The 17,558-nt window shown below is 40.4% G+C and overlaps 1 protein-coding gene across 1 annotated transcript in view; it reads right to left on the bottom strand.

Moving 5' to 3' along the window:
- LOC135553103 (protein kinase C-binding protein NELL1-like) overlaps positions 1-17,558 on the bottom strand; it is a 248,369-nt gene that overhangs the window by 89,792 nt on the left and 141,019 nt on the right. Inside the window, exon 7 of the mRNA XM_064985206.1 lies at positions 14,936-15,058. Within this exon, the coding sequence (XP_064841278.1) occupies positions 14,936-15,058 (123 nt within the window). The remainder of the gene's footprint in view (positions 1-14,935; positions 15,059-17,558) is intronic.

Genomic DNA, 17,558 nt, shown 5'->3' on the forward strand with positions numbered 1-17,558 from the left:
ACATTAATAGGGGCAGCAGGTAGCCTAGCAGTTAAGAGCATCATGCCAGTAGCCAAAAGGTTGCTGGTTCAAATCCCCGAGCTCACAAGGTTGGAATAAATCTTCCGTTCTGCCCTTGAGCAAGGCAGTTAACCCCCAACAACTTCTCCCTGGGTGCCAATGACATAAAATGCAGAATACACATTTTGGTTGAATGTATTTAATTGTGCATCTGACTAGGTACTCCCTTTCCCTAGTTACATGCTTACCTCCTTTATATTAGCAGGGACATTATGCTAGTTACATTCCAACCAGCTTAAATCTTCTGTCCCTCACTGGTTTTGAACCAGGGAAACTCTGAATACACATTGACGTGTCACCATCAAGAAGTGTTACCAGTTACGCCACAAATGCTGCGGCTCTTGCAGTGCAAGGGAAACAACTACTAGGTCTCAGAGCGGGTTATGTCTTCTAAAACTCCGATAACCATTTCACATCAGCTACACAGTGACAGATAGCATTAGCAGGGACAGACTCGGGACCTAGCCCAGATCTGTGACTCATTTCTTAATTTCTAAGAGCACAGTGATGATGTATGTTCAGACTGAGGAGAGACGATTGGCCAACGATAGGGGCATCACACATTAATGAATTCCCGGAGGGAGAGTGAAAATGAGGAATAATTACTACAAGTCTGTTTCCATAGAATATGAATAGTCTCGGGTAGATGTAGCAATAGTTACATAATAATACAATACGGGGCCATTTGAAGAACATTTGACTTGATTTATTGTGAATACGAACATAGATATTGATCAGTTAGTGTGTGGTTGGAATGCTCTATCTCTGAGCTGGTTGGAGTGCATTTCATATTCAAGTCATTGTTTTATGCCTTTTTCTATGATAAACAAACCATTTTCCCCCAGTTGGATCATTTGCATATTACTCATGACTTCCAGAGTGAAAAATGTGGAGGTGGCATTAAAGTTGTTCGATGGCACTTTTTTAATCTTTTTTTTTATTATTTCTGGGGCTGCTGTATGTCTTTTGTTGGAGACAATCCAGCATAGAAACAGTCTGGAAAGCACTTTGCAAATTGCATTGATCTCTCCGTAGACCAACCTTCCACCTGCCACACACACACACACACACACACACACACACACACACACACACACACACACACACACACACACACACACACACACACACACACACACACACACACACACACACACACACACACACACACACACACACACACACACACACACACACACACACACACACACACACACACACACCTCACTCCCAAATAAAGAGAATTCCCTATATTCTACACTGTAATTACACACTGGTCGTCATGAGGGACAGACAGCGAGACAGTACTAGAGCGATAGAGTGAGGGAGTAGAGGAAGAGAAGAGAAGACGTGGTCCTTTTCCTGGGAGACAGAACAAGATTAATAGACCGAGTTTAGGAGAGGAGAGTACAGAAAAAGGGAAAAGGATGAGAAGAAGAGAGGAGAGGTGTTTTCCTTGCCTGAGACTCATGGTCGCCAGTTTATAAAAACACCAATACATTGCATTCAGAAAGTATACAGAACCCTTCCCCGTTTCTGCATTTTGTTACATTAAAATTGATTGAATTAAAAACATTCTCATACACACAATACCCAATAATGACAAAGCAAAATCAGGTCTATAGACATTTTAAAAACTTAATTACCTTATTCAGAATCTTTGCTATGAGATTCAATTATTATTTCTTTTTTAAATTTTATTTAACTTGGCAAGTCAGTTAAGAACAAATTCTTATTTACAATGACAGCCTACCAGGTAAAAGTGTGTTAACGCTCTTGTTCAGGGGCAGAATGCCAGATACTTACCTTGTCAGCTCTGTGATTCGATACAACAACCTTCCAGTTACTGGCCCAACACTCTCACCACTAGGCTACCTGACACCCTGACATTTTTGAGATGTTTCTACAACTTGATTGGATGAGGCTAGGTCAGGATAGGTGAATCAAAGCTGGGACCGAGAGACTGAAAAACAGCTTCTTTCTCAAGGTCATTAGACTGTTAAATAGCTATCACTAGCAGGCCTCCTCCCAGTACACTGCTCTGAACTTAGTCACTGTCACTAGCCTGTTACCTGAGAGGCTGCTGCCCTATGTACATACACATGGAACACTGGTCACTTTAAATGCCTGGGGGCAGTATTGAGTAGCTTGGATGAATAAGGTGCCCAGAGGTGCCCAGAGTAAACTGCCTGCTACTCAGTCTCAGTTGCATATTATTAGTATATGTGGATATATAACACTCTGAAGTTTCTAAAACTGTTTGAATGATGTCTGTGAGTATAACAGAACTCATATGGCAGGCAAAACATTTGAGAAAAAATCCAACCAGGAAGTGGGAAATCTGAGGTTGGTCGTTTTTCAACTCATTCCCTATTGAAGATACAGTGGGATATTGATCATGTTGCACTTCCTAAGGCTTCCACTGGATGTCAACAGTCTATAGAAACTTGTTTGAGGCTTCTACTGTAAAGGAGGGGCTCATAAAAGCTCTTTGAGTCAGTGGTCTGACAGAGTGCCACAAGCTCCTGACGTTCATTCATGTGAGAGTTAGCTCGCGTTCCATTGCTTTTCTACAGACAAAGGAATTCTCCTGTTGGAACATTATTGAAGATTTATGTTAAAAACATCCAAAATATTGATTCTATATATCATTTGACATGTTTCTACGGACTGTAACGGAACTTTTTGACATTTTGCCTGCTCATGGTGAACGCGCTTTGCGAGGTTGGGTTTGTTTACAAAACGCAAAAAAAGTAGCTATTTGGACATTATCGAACAAAACAAACATTTATTTTGGAACTGGGATTCCTGGGAGAGCATTCTGATGAAGATCATCAAAGGTAAGTGAATATTTATAATGTTATTTCTGACTTTGTTGACTGCACAATATGGCGGATATCTTTTTGGCTGTTTGGTCTCTGTGTGCCGTACTCAGATTATTGCATAGTTTGCCTTTTCCGTAAAGCTTTTTTGAATTCTGACAGTGGTTGCATTAAGGAGAAGTATATCTAAAGTTCCATGCATAACACTTGTATTTTCATCAACATGTATTATGAGAATTTCTGTAAATTGATGTGGCTCTCTGCAAAATCACCGGATGTTTTTGGAACTATGGAACATAACGCGCCAATGTTTACTGAGATTTTTTGATATGAATATGAACTTTATCAAACAAAACATACATGTATTGTGTAACATGAAGTCCTATGAGTGTCATCTGATGAAGATCAGCAAAGGTTAGTGATTAATTCTATCTCTATTTCTGATTTTTGTGACTCCTCTCTTTGGCTGGAAAAATGGCTGTTTTTCTGTGACTTGGCTCTGACCTAACATAATCGTTTGTGGTGCTTTCGCCGTAAAGCCTATTTGAAATCGGACACTGTGGTGCGATTAACAAGAAGTGTATCTTTAAAATGGTGTGAAATACTTCTATGTTTGAGGAATTTTAATTTTGGGATTTCTGTTGTTTTGAATTTGGCGCCCTGCACTTTCACTGGCTGTTGTCATATCGATCCCGTTAGCGGGATCTCAGCCCTGAGAAGTTTTAGTAATGTTTACATACTGTTTTACCCATTTTAAATGTATATTTTGTATTCTAGATTAGGCTATCCTATTCAAATATTATTGTACGATACATAAGATAGAATAGTATATGCACAAAAATCGTTGAATAGTCCTGAGAAGTTTTAGTAATGTTTACATACTGTTTTACCCATTTTAAATGTATATTTTGTATTCTAGATTAGGCTATCCTATTCAAATATTATTGTACGATACATAAGATAGAATAGTATATGCACAAAAATCGTTGAATAGTATGATACAGTATATACATATGAAATATAACAGTATGTAAACATTATTAAAGTGACCAGTGTTCCATGTGTATGTACATACACAACATATTCTATCCACATACTGTCCATACTGTCTATACATCAATATACAGTCGTGGCCACAAGTTTTGAGAATGACACAAATATTAATTTCCACAGTCTGCTGCTTCAGTTTGTATGATGGCAATTTGCATATACTCCAGAATGTTATGAAAAGTGATCAGAGGAATTGCAATTAATTGCAAAGTTCCTCTTTGCCATGCAAATTAACTGAATCCCCCAAAAACATTTCCACTGCATTTCAACCCTGCCACAAAAGGACCAGCTGACATCATATCAGAGATGCTCTCGTTAACACAGGTGTGAGTGTTGAAGAGGACAAGGTTGGAGATCACTGTGTCAGGCTGATTTAGTTTGAATAACAGACTGGAAGCTTCAAACGGAGGGTGGTGCTTGGAATCATTGTTCTTCCTCTGTCAACCATGGTTACCTGCAAGGAAACACACGCTATCATCATTGCTTTGCACAAAAAGGGCTTCACAGGCAAGGATATTGCTGCCAGTAAGAATGTACCTAAATCAACCATTTATCAGACCATCAAGAAGTTCAAGGAGAGCGGTTCAATTGTTGTGAAGAAGGCTTCAGGGTGTCCAAGAAAGTCCAGCAAGCGCCAGGACTGTCTCCTAAAGTTGATTCAGCTGCAGGATTGGGGCACCACCAGTACAGAGCTTGCTCAGGAATGGCAGCACGCAGGTGTAAGTGTATCTGCATGCACAGTGAGGCGAAGACTTTTGGAAGATGGCCTGTGTCAAGGGCAGAAGAGAAGCCAATTCTCTCCAGGAAAAACATCAGGGATATACTGATATTCTGCAAAAGGTACAGGGATTGGACTGCTGAGGACTGGGGTAAAGTCATTTTCTCTGATGAATCCCCTTCCCAATTGTTTGGGGCATCCGGATAAAAACTTGTCTGGAAAAGACAAGGGGAAAGCTACCATCAGTCATGCCAACAGTAAAGCATCCTGAGACCATTCATGTGTGAGGTTGCTTCTCAGCCAAGGGAGTGGGCTCACTCACAATTTTGACTAAGAACACAGCCATGAATAAAGAATGGTACCAACACATCCTCCGAGAGCAACTTCTCCCAACCATCCAGGAATAGTTTGGTGACGAACAATGCCTTATCCAGCATGGTGGAGCACCTTGCCATAAGGCAACAGTGATAACTAAGTGGCTCGGGGAACAAAACATCGATATTTAGGATCCATGGCCAGGAAACTCCCCAGACCTTAATCCCATTGAGAACTTTTTGTCAATCCTCAAGAGGCGGGTGGACAAACAAAACCCCACAAATTCTGACAAACTCCAAGCATTGATTAAGCAACAATGGGCTGCCATCAGTCAGGTTATGAACCAGAAGTTAATTGACAGCATGCCAGGGCGGAATGCAGAGGTCTTGAAAAAGAAGGTTAAACACTGCAAATATTGACTCGTCATCAACATCATGTAATTGTCAATAAAAGCCACTTATGAAATACTTGTAATTATACTTCCGTATTCCATAGCCATATTCGACAAAAATATCTAAAGACACTGAATCAGCAAACTTTGTGGAATTGAATATTTGTGCCATTCTCAAAACTTTTGGCCACGACTGTACATATATACACAGTACCAGTCAAAAGTTTTGAAAACACTTACTCGTTCAAGGGTTTTTCTTAATTGTTACTATTTTCTACATTGTAGAATAGTAGTGAGGATATCAAAACTATGAAATAACACATATGGAATCATGTAGAAAGCAACAAAAACAAATCAAAATATATTTAAGATTTGAGATTCTTCAAAGTAGCATCACTTTGCCTTGATGACAGCGTCGCACACTCTTCTCCCAACCAGCTAAAAGGTGTGCCAAGTTCATTTGTGTAATTTCTTTCCTTCTTAATGCGTTTGAGCCATTCAGTTTTTGTGACAAGGTAGGAGTGCTATACAAAAGATAGAAGATAGCCCTATTTGGTAAAAGACCAAGTCCATATTTTGGCAAGAACAGTTCACATAAGCAAAGAGAAATGACAGTCCATCATTAATTTAAGACATGAAGGTCAGTCAATCTGGAATTTGGTTTTTATTCAAGTGCAAACGCAAAAACCATAAAGCGCTATGATGAAACTGTCTCTCATGAGGACCGCCACAGGAAAAGAAGACCCAGAGTTAGCTCTGCTGCAGAGGGTAAGTTTATTAGCCTACAGGCCATAAATAGCAAGTCGAAGGCTTACATACTCTTAGGTTGGAGCCATTAAAACTTGTTTTTCAACCACTCCACATATTTCTTGTTAACGAACTACAGTTTTAGCAATTCGGTTAGGACATCTACATTGTACATGACACAATTAATTTTTCCAACAATTGTTTACAAACAGCTTATTTCAGTTATAATTCACCCTATCACAATTCCAGTGGGTCAGAAGTATACATACACTAAGTTGACTGTTCCTTTAAATATTAAACAGCTTGGAAAATTCCAGAAAATTATGTCATGGCTTTAGAAGCTTCTGATAGGCTAATTTACATAACTTGAGTCAATTGGAGGTGTACCTGTTTATGTATTTCAAGGCCAACCTTCAAACTCAGTGCCTCTTTGCTTAACATCATGGGAAAGTCAAAATAAATCAGTCAAGACCTCAGGAAAGACATTGTAGACCCCCACAAGTCTGGTTAATCACTGGGAGCAATTTCCAAAAGCCTGGAGGTACCATGCTCATCTGAACAAACATTAGTATGCAAGTATAAACACCATGGGACCACACAGCCGTCATACCGCTCAGGAAGGAGACGCGTTCTGTTTCCTAGAGGTGAACGTACTTTGGTGCGAAAAGTGCAAATCAATCCCAGAACAACAGCAAAGGACCTTGTGAAGATGCTGGAGAAAACAGGTACAAAAGTATCTATATACACAGTAAAATGAGTCCTATATCGGCATAATCTGAAAGTCCGCTCAGCAAGGAAGGAGCCACTGCTCCAAAACCTTCATAAAAAAGACAGACTACGGTTTGCAACTGCACATGGGGACAAAGATTCTACTTTTTGGAGAAATGTCCTCTAGTCTGATGAAACAAAAATATACATTTTTGGCCATAATGACCGTCGTTATGTTTGGAGGAAAAAAGGGGAGGCTTGCAAGCCGAAGAACACCACCCCAACCATGTAGCATGGGGGTGACAGCATCATGTTGTGGGGATGCTTTGCTGCAGGAGTACTGGTGCACTTCACAAAATAGATGGCATAATGAGGGAGAAAATTACGTGGATATATTGAAGCCACATCTCAAAACATCAGTCAGGAAGATTTGTCGCAAATGGGTCTTCCAAATGGACAATGACCCCAAGCATACTACCAAAGTTGTGGCAAAATGGCATAAGGACAACATTGTCAAGGTATTGGAGTGGCCATCACAAAGCCCTGACCTCAATCATATAGAACATTTGTGGGCAGAACTGAAAAGGCATGTGCGAGCAAGGAGGCCTACAAACCTGACACAGTTACACTAGCTCTGTCAGGAGGAATTGGCCAAAATTCACCCAACTTATTGTGGGAAGCTTTTGGAAGACTACCCAAAATGTTTTCCACAAGTTAACCTGTTGAAACTCTGGGGGCGCTATATAAAAAGACGTGCCCGTTTTAAGCGCAATATTTTGTCACAAAAAGATGCTCGACTATGCATATAATTGGTAGCTTTGGAAGGAAAACACTCTGATGTGTCCAGAACTGCAAAGATATTCTCTGTGCGTGCCCTAGAACGTGAGCTACAGGCAAAACCAAGATGAGACAGCATCCAGGAAATGAGCAGGATTTTTGAGGCTCCGTTTTCCATTGTCTCCTTATATGGCTGTGAATGCGAGAGGAACGAGCCTGCCCTTTCTGTCGTTTCCCCAAGGTGTCTGCAGCATTGTGATGTATTTGTAGGCATATCATTGGAAGATTGACCATAAGAGACCACATTTACCAGGTGTCCGCCCGGTGTTCTGCGCCGAAATTGGTGCGCAAAAGTCAGCTGCAAGTATTTTTCCATGGAATTTAGAGAAGAAAGCAGGCTTCCACGAACGATATATCAATGAAGAGATATGTGAAAAAACACCTTGAGGATTGATTCCAAACAACGTTTGCCATGTTTCTGTCGATATTATGGAGTTAATTCGGAAAAAGTTTGACGTTGTAGGTGACTGAATTTTCGGTTCGTTTCGGTAGCCAAATGTGATGTACAAAACGGAGCGATTTCTCCTACACAAAGATTCTTTCAGGAAAAACTGAACATTTGCTATGTAACTGAGAGTCTCCTCATTGAAAACATCCGAAGCTCTTCAAAGGTAAATGATTTTATTTATTTGGTTATCTGGTTTTTGTGAAAATGTTGCGTGCTAAATGCTACTCAAAATGCTAAGCTAGATTAGCATACTCTTACACAAATTAGTGAATTGCTATGGTTCAAAAGCATATTTTGAAAATCTGTGATGACAGTGTTGTTAAGAAAAGGCTAAGCTTGAGAGTAGGCGCATTATTTTCATTTTATTTGCGATTTTCAGAAATCGTTAACGTTACATTATGCTAATGAGCTTGAGGCTATAACTGTATGCAGGTTTTTTTCATAGCCAAACGTGAACAAAACGGAGCGATTTGTCCTACACAAATAATATTTTTTTGAAAAACTGCACATTTGCTATGTAACTGAGAGTCTCCTCATTGAAAACATCAGAAGCTCTTCAAAGGTAAATGATTTGATTTATTTGGTTATCTGGTTTTTGTGAAAATGTTGCGTGCTAAATGCTACTCAAAATGCTAAGCTAGCTTAGCATACTCTTACACAAATTAGTGAATTGCTATGGTTCAAAAGCATATTTTGAAAATCTGAGATGACAGTGTTGTTAAGAAAAGGCTAAGCTTGAGAGCAGACGCATTATTTTCATTTTATTTGCGATTTTCAGAAATCGTTAACGTTGCGTTATGCTAATGAGCCTGAGGCTTTAGTCACGATCCCGGATCCGGGATGGGGAGTTCCAAGAGGTTTTAATGAAAGGGACCCCGAGACATTCTTTTCTTTGTTTGAGCGGGTTGCTGACGCTAGGAGTTGGCCTGATTCTGACCGCACTTTAATGTTGCAGTATGTGCTGACTGGTCAAGCGCAGGAAGCATATTCAGCTCTTAGTGTACACGACAGTGCCAATTATGATAAAGTTAAAACCGCTATGTTACAGATTTATGAATTGTTCCTTGAGGCTTTTACCACCAACGATTTAGAACTTTAAAAAGGGATGATAAGCAGACTCATGTTGACTTTGCGCGACAATTATCTTTACAGTTTAATCGCTGGTGTTCCACCTCTGCAGTTGTGACTTTCCAATGGCTGTGTGATCTGATTATGTTAGAGCAATTTAAGGACACAATTCCTGATCATATTTCCACGTATATTAACGAACAGAAAGTAAAGAATGACGCTGAAGCTGCGGTTTTGGCTGACGAGTATGTGTTGACTCACAAAAGTGTCTTTGCAGAGCCCCGTATTCGGAAAGAGTGGGGGCATTCGGATAGATTTGAGCTTCGCTCACCGAGATACTTTGGTTCACGGGCAGAGTTCTATTCAACTAGGGTTGAGCCTGACTCCCATGGTAAAACTGACTTTGGGCAGGAGTGTCACTACTGTCAAGGTTCAGGTCATTGGAAAAACGAGTGTCTACCGCGTAAGCTGCACCTGTTCCACATCAGTTAACTCATGACTCATTTCCTCAGGCCCAGGAGAATGTGAAAGTCCATATTGATCCAGACTATTTACCTTTCATTACGGAAGGTTTTGTGTCTATGTTAGGAAGTAAAGACCTTGTGCCAGTGAAGATCCTGAGAGACACAGGTGCCTCTGAATCATTTGTGTTGGAGTCTTGTGTTTCCCTTTTCTGCTGAGACTGATTCGGGGAATAGTGTTCTACTTAGGGGAATAGGTTTGAACACTCTGTCAGTTCCATTGCATAAACTGATGTTGGATTGTGGGCTGGTGAAGGGTGAAGTTGTTGTGGGGGTGCATCCTTCGTTGCCTATTGAGGGTATCAACGTTATCCTTGGGAATAACTTGGCTAGTGAGCGTGTATGGCCTGTCATGTTTCCAAATCTAGTGGTTTCCACTAAGCCGTCATTTGTTTGGATTCCTGAAGAGTGTACAGAGTTTCCCAGAGGTGTTCTCTATGAGCCATGGCGAACTGGTCACTGCGCCGACTAATGATATTAATACAAAGTATGTCACTGTTTTCCCTGTTATCCCGTTATCTGTAACCCGCTAAGATCTAATCAATGCGCAACGGGCTGACCCCACGTTGGAAGAGTTGCGTGACCAAATTGTGCCTGTAGAACAGTTGGGAGATGTCGCCCATGGCTATTTTCTCCAAGAGGATGTGCTGATGAGAAAGTGAGTGTCTCATGATAGTTGTTGTCTGGGAGGCAATTAGTCAGGTTGTTGTACCAGTTAAGCTTCGTGAGTTGGTGTTTGAAACTTCTCACAGCGACGTTGCTGGACATATGGGGGTGAGGAAAACATACAATCGCATATTAAGACAGTTCTTTTGGCCTAGATTAAAGAGGGATGTTTCTGATTTTATCAAAACTTGTCACACCTGTCAATTAACTGGTAAGCCTTATCAAGCTATTAAACCAGTACCATTGTTTCCTATTCCTGTACTCAGCCAACCTTTTGAGTATCTGATTATTGGCTGTGTGGGTCCTCTGCCTCGTTCTAAAAAGGGTAGCAGTTATCTGTTCACTGTGATGTGTCAGACCACTAGGTTTCCTGCTGCCTATCCTCTCCGATCTATCACGACTAAATCTGTGTTAAAAGCTTTGACTCAGTTTCTCTCATTGTTTGGAATCCCTAAGCTTATTCAGAGTGATCAAGGATCTAATTTCACCTCTAATCTGTTTAGTCAGGTTCTTCAACAGCTCCATATTAAACACAATTTGTCTAAGCCTATCACGCGCAAAGTCAAGGAGCACTGGAACGTTTCCATCAAACACTTATGTCTTTGAGAGCTTATTTTACTGAGATGGATAATGATTGGGAGGAGGGGTTGCCTTGGTTACTGTTAGCCGCTAGGGAGGTTTCACAGGAGAGCACGGGTTTCAGTCCAAATGACCTTGTGTTTGGACATAGGGTGCGTGGACTTTTATCTGTTTTCCAGGATGACTGGAAGTCTCCCGAGCCTCCTCAGTCCCTGTTATCGTATGTGTGTGATTTCCAGCGAAGGCTGTACGCCGCTGATGAAATGGCTAAAGAGAAGTTATCATCTTCACAGGAGAGGATGAAGGGCATATTTGATCGTCGAACTGAGCCTCGTCACTTTAGTCCGGGTGACCAGGTTCTTGCTCTGCTGCCAATTGTTGGTTCTCCTTTTCAAGCCAAGTTTCAAGGTCCATATACAGTGGTGCGCCAGTACACTGAGCAAAATTATCTAGTTGCCACTCCAGAACGGAGGACAGCACACCAGTTGTGCCATGTAAATCTGTGCACGTTCCCCTGAGACAGTGGGATTCTACAGAGGACGGTAAAACCTGTTCTTTTGGCTAATACCGTTGTTTCCTTGGTTCTTGTCGTGCTAGATTTGTATATGAGGAGGAAGATGTTCCTGGTCCTGTCGATTGTATATTGCAGGGTAGATTGAAAAATTCAGAAACACTGGATATTTTAGATGGTCTTCTCACTCACCTACATGTTGATGGGTGGAAAGAGATGGTTGGTCTGATTCAGAGATTTCCAGGTTTGTTTTCTGATACACCTACACGTACAAACTTAATAGAACATGATATTGACATTGGAGATGCTGACCCCATTCGTCAGCGGTTCTATAGAGTTTCTTCAGAGAAACTATGTTGTCTGGATGCTGAGGTCAAGTACATGCTGGAGAGTAAGATAGCAGTTGGGCTTCTCCCTGTATCTTGGTCAGTAAACCGGATGGAACAAACCGATTTTGTACGGACTACCGTAAGGTAAACAGTGTCACAAAGCCAGATTAATTTCCTCTTCCTCTTCCTCGGATGGAGGACTGTGTTGATCAAGTCAATGCAGCTAAGATTGTGAGCAAATTTGACCTGTTAAAAGGCTATTGGCAGGTGCCACTGATGACTAGAGCACGTGTAATCTCTGCCTTTATTACACCATTTGGTCTGTACTCGTATTCGGTTATGAGTTTCGATCTGCGTAATGCACCTGCCACTTTTCAGCGACTTATGAACAGGGTTGTCGCCGGTCTGACCGGGTGCGCTGTTTATTTGGACAATGTAGTGATATATGCAGATACTTGGGAAGAACATCTGTCCCGTATTCAAGCCTTGTTCGATCGTCTGGCTGCGGGTCGCCTCACAATCAATCTGGCTAAATTTGAGTTTGCTCAGGTGACCGTTACATACCTTGGAAAAGTGGTTGGGCAGGGTGAAGTGTGTCCTGTTTGGGCTAAAGTGGTGGCTATTGATGCTTTTCCACCACCAACTACTAAAAGGAACTGATGCGTTTCTTGGGCATGATTGGTTATTACCATAGTTTTTGTAATAACTTCTCTACTGTGGTTGCTCCCTTGACAGATATGCTGAAAGCTAAGGCTGTTTACGTTTGGTCTACTCGTTGTCAACACGCTTTTAGAGATGCAAAGAGGTTGCTTACCTCGACTCTGGTGCTGGCTGCTACTCGCGTGGATTTGTCATTTACCTTGCAGGTGGATGCTATTCATGTTGGGGCAGGTGCAGTTTTAACCTTTTGTAACTAGGGGGAAGTATTTTCATTTTTGGATAAAAAACGTTCCCGTTTTAAAACCAGTTTAGTGTTAGGGGGCGCTATTTTAATTTTTAGATGAAAAACGTTCCAGTTTTAAACAAGACATTTTGTCACAAAAAGATGCTCGACTATGCATATAATTGACAGCTTTGGAAAGAAAACACTCTGACATTTCCAAAACTGCAAAGATATTGTCTGTGAGTGCAACAGAACTGATGTTACAGGCGAAACCCAGATAAAAATCCAATCAGGAAGTGCCGCATTTTTTTTAAACCGCCTCATGCCAATGACTCCTTATATGGCTGTGAATGAGCTACGAATGAGCTTACGTTTTCTACGTATTCCCCAAGGTGTCTACAGCATTGTGACGTATTTTTACACATTTATGTTGAGGAATAGCCATAAGGGACCACATTTAGCAAGTGGTCACATGATGGCTCCCGCAGAAAATCTTGTGTAAAGTACACAAGTAGCCATTTTTCCAATCGCTTCTTATGAGAAACCAATTGTCCCGACGGATATATTATCAAATTGTTATGTGAAAAACACCTTGAGGATTGATTCTAAACAACGTTTGCCATGTTTCTGTCGATATTATGGAGCTAATTTGGAAAAAAGTTTGCCGTTGTAGTGACCGCATTTTCCGGTCGATTTCTCAGCCAAACGTGACAAACAAACGGGAGCTATTTCGCCTACAAAAATATTTTTTGGGTGAAAAAAAGGAACATTTGCTATCTAACTGGGAGTCTCCTGAGTGAAAACATCCGAAGTTCTTCGAAAGTAAATTTATTTAATTTGATTGCTTTTCTTATTTTCGTGAAAATGTTGCCTGCTGCCAGCAGAGCCTAGCATAGCATTATGCCATGATAAACTGACACAAATGCTTGTCTAGTGTTGGCTGTAAAGCATATTTTGAAAATCTGAGATGACAGTGTGATTAACAAAAGGCTAAGCTTTATGTCCGCTGCGTTATGCTAATTAGTTTGTCTCAATATATTTAATTTGTGATTTTCATGAATAGGAAGATTTTGTAGGAAGATTTATGTCCGCTGCGTTATGCTAATTAGTTTGAGGCTATGATTACGCTCCCGGATCCAGGTTTGATAGTCGCAAGAAGTTAATTACAGTTACATGATTAATCAGTTTGATCGCGTAATACTAATTACAGAGAATCTTTGATAAAACTAAGTCTTCAATTTAATGATAGTAAAAGACACGACAATGGTTGACAAATGTATCCACGTGTTGCTTTTCTCTCTTGCTCTTTCTCTCTCTCTCTCTTTAAATCTTCATCTTGTGTAACACGTGTCATATTGTGTTTGTCCGCTAGGGACCTTTTGTCATTGTATTAAGTTCTAACCAATAACCTAGACTGTATGTGTATCTTATGTTATCCTTTAGCTTGTGAGTAAATAAATAATCAACTCAATTTGTGTGGTACGGAATGACTAGTGAAACCTGGGATTGTGCAGATTTACGACATGCGACGTTCAGGATGAGACTGATGAGGAAATTAATTCATTAGTGACTGCTTTGAAATTGATGTATTCTGATATTCTTTGAGTTAATTTGGGAAATGGTAACTCATTTTAAACAAACTTTTCCTGTGGTGCCCCGGGTTACTAAGTTAATTGCTACATGATTAATTTAATTACGTAATAATAAACATGCTTAATTATTCAATGAATAGCATGTTATTCCATTAACGATAGCAATGTCACGTCACTACTTTGAAGAATCTGAAATATAAAATATATTTTGACTTGTTTTACACTTTTTTTCATAGTTTTGATGTCTACACCATTATTCTACAATGTAGAAAGTAGTAAAAATAAAGAACAACCCTTGAATGAGTAGGTATGTCCAATCTTTTGACAGGTGCTGTATATATAAAACTAAAGCTAGACAATCAGGGAGCATGGAAATTCCAAAAGAGATGGATAGAGGAAATGTTCTTGCACATTTTGACGGTGAGGAAATATAATACATTTTAAGTGTGGCCCTCCGAACCTCGGTCGAAGACTGAATCCGGCCTGCTGGGCAAAATGAGTTTGACACCCCTGGTGTAGAGGGTTAGAAAGGGGCAAGGAGGTGAATATGTTTCCTCTGCAGATGAAGAGGGAAGAGGAAAAAGGGAGGGGCCTGTGGATGTCCAGAGTATGGGGTAAGGGTCCCAATGGAGCTCAAGAGTGTTAGACAGAGGTATAAGAGGTAGAGAGGCATGGAGAATGAGGTCTTACCTGTGCAGATTGAGCCGTTCCCTACATAGCCAGGCTTACAGGTGCACAGGTGGCCTCTGATGTTGTTGGTGCAGATGGCATTGTCGTCACAGGAGCTCTGCCAACTTGCACACTCGTCATGTTCTGAGGGAGAGATGCAGCAGGATCAGACTGTGTGGTAGTTTCTGTCTGTGGCGTATAGACTACTTGGTTGTGTGAGAGTGTATTTGTATAACATGAATGCATGTTTGTGTCCTACGTGTTTGTTTGTGTCTGTGTTTGCATGCCGAGTGTGCACGTGCATCCCTCCTGTAGGGTCAACATCATATTTTCATTCAACAGTGTACTTTATATCTGAGCTGCTGTACTGATGGGCTGGTTTGAGCATTCAGCCTCATGTAATAGGGGTTTGAGTGGGTTTGAGTGGGTTTGCACCACAGGCAGTGTATGATCAAACATGATCTGTAGCCGCTCATCGCTGCAAAAAAACAGCATCTCATTTACTCGCCTACTTCTGGTTATCCATGACAGGTTGTAACACAAACACAGCCAAAAGATATATTGAATGCAGTTAACAATTCAAACTTCGCCACAAACTTGATCTTATGCTGTGTGCAAATCCACCGTGTTAAAATGTATGCGTTCCGGTTGAAATTCATTAAATTCAACTGGAGGCAATCCATAATGCTTCTTCTCATCTGACGGACTAGGCTCCGGTAAGTGCAGTGTGTTGCATGCCTTTGATTTTTTCAATTTGTATGTTGCTTTGCCTTGCGGTCTCTGAAAAGGAAGTGGATTAACCAACGGAGATGGTGCAAATGTGTAGTTTAACTACAGTATTGTTGATATGACTCTCCTGCGAAGATCTGAAGGATCAGGTTACAGTGGTTCCGCTATAAAGTGCTTTTTCTCTCCTGCAGAGGGGGAGGGGGTGGTGAAGTTGTCCATTATATGATGGTCATTATTCTACCTGCAGGAACTCTTTCTCTCCCACTCTGCAGAAATGGAAGTGAAAAATATCTTTGTTACAACAGAGAGAGGTTTTGTAGTACTGTGACATCCAAGCTCGGATAATGAAACAATATTTCAGTTGGAATGATCCATGCTTACTTTTAAAGGATGAACCACTGTTGGCATAATTTAGCTAATAAAATGTTAACATTTTTTAGGAAGTTTAATTTATTATTAAATTAGACACTTATCAGACAACTTCAGTAGGCAGTTAACTTGATAGATTATTTAACTTCTTTGGGCTCATTGGGACACTAGCGTCCCACCTCGACAACATCCGGTGAAATTGCAGAGCTCCAAATTCAAATTACAAAAATAGTAATAATAAACATTCATAAAAATACAAGTGTTATATATCGGTTAATAAAATATTATTTTTGTTAATCCATCCACTTTGTCAGATTTCAAAAAGGCCTTACGGTGAAAGCATACCATGATATTATCTGAGGACAGCGCCCGAATACAAAAGTGTACAAACATTTTCCAACCAAGTGATAAAATAAATCACTTACCTTTGAAGATCTTCCTCTGTTGGCAATCCAAAGGGTCCCAGCTACACAATAAATGGTTGTTTTGTTCGATAAAGTCCCTCTTTATGTCCCCAAAACTCAGTTTTGTTGGAGCGTTTTTGTTCAGTAATCCACTGGCTCAAAGGCGGTCAAAACATGCAGACGAATACATCCTAATATTACCGGTAAAGTTCATCGAAACATGTCAAACGATGTTTATAATTTTAATTTTTTTATTTTACTTGTATTTATACAGGTTTTTTCTCATTGAGATAATATATTTTCCAAGAGAGACCTGAGAAACAGCTGGCCTAAACTTGACTAAACGACTTAACTAAAAACAGCTGGCCCAAAAACAAATATACTCTTCTATATACATCGGTCAATATACATCGATCACCAACGAAACTAGATCATCACATTTTAAAATGTTCAGGAGAGAATTCCAGAACAACGGTGCTAAGTATCTAAAACTATTTCTACCATGACCTATTCTAATTTTTGGTACTGTTAGAAGCAAATCAGAATGGGACAGGATGACCCCCAGTCTTCTCTTTAAGTTATTAAGGGATGATGATATTATGGAAATGTGAAGATACGATAGCTAGCCATTTTCTGTGCTAATATCTCTGGCTGTGGTAACTAGCAAGCTAACTTCAGCCTCACAACCATGTCTGCGACGCTAGTTTAAAGTTAGCTATCTAGCTACCTTAGCCAAATAAGTCTGGACTGTCTCTGACACTGTTTCATTTGTTAGCTAACGTTAGCTAAGTTAGCTGGCTAGCTACATTACCATAGCTAGATTTGACTTTTCTCCATCTGGGTTAATTTAGCCAAGCTATTTGGCAGGACTACCTCATGCTTGCATAGTGATTGATCGATTTAGCTAGCGTTACTGTACTGGCATTCAACTTTGAACCTAAGATTGAGGGTAAGTAACACTGTGAAAATCCTTTTTGTGTGTGGGGACAGAGCTCTGGGGGAATAAAACAGATTTTCATTGACCCTGTGTAAAACAGCATCTACTTCTCCCACATTGTCATCGATAACCAATAGAACTTGAAAGCCTTAACTTCACCAGAGGCTTTTAGAACCATGCAGCCACTTTGGGACAAAATACATTA

This window comes from Oncorhynchus masou, chromosome 2 (assembly GCF_036934945.1).
Source record: "Oncorhynchus masou masou isolate Uvic2021 chromosome 2, UVic_Omas_1.1, whole genome shotgun sequence".
NCBI classification, from domain to species: Eukaryota; Metazoa; Chordata; class Actinopteri; order Salmoniformes; family Salmonidae; genus Oncorhynchus; species Oncorhynchus masou.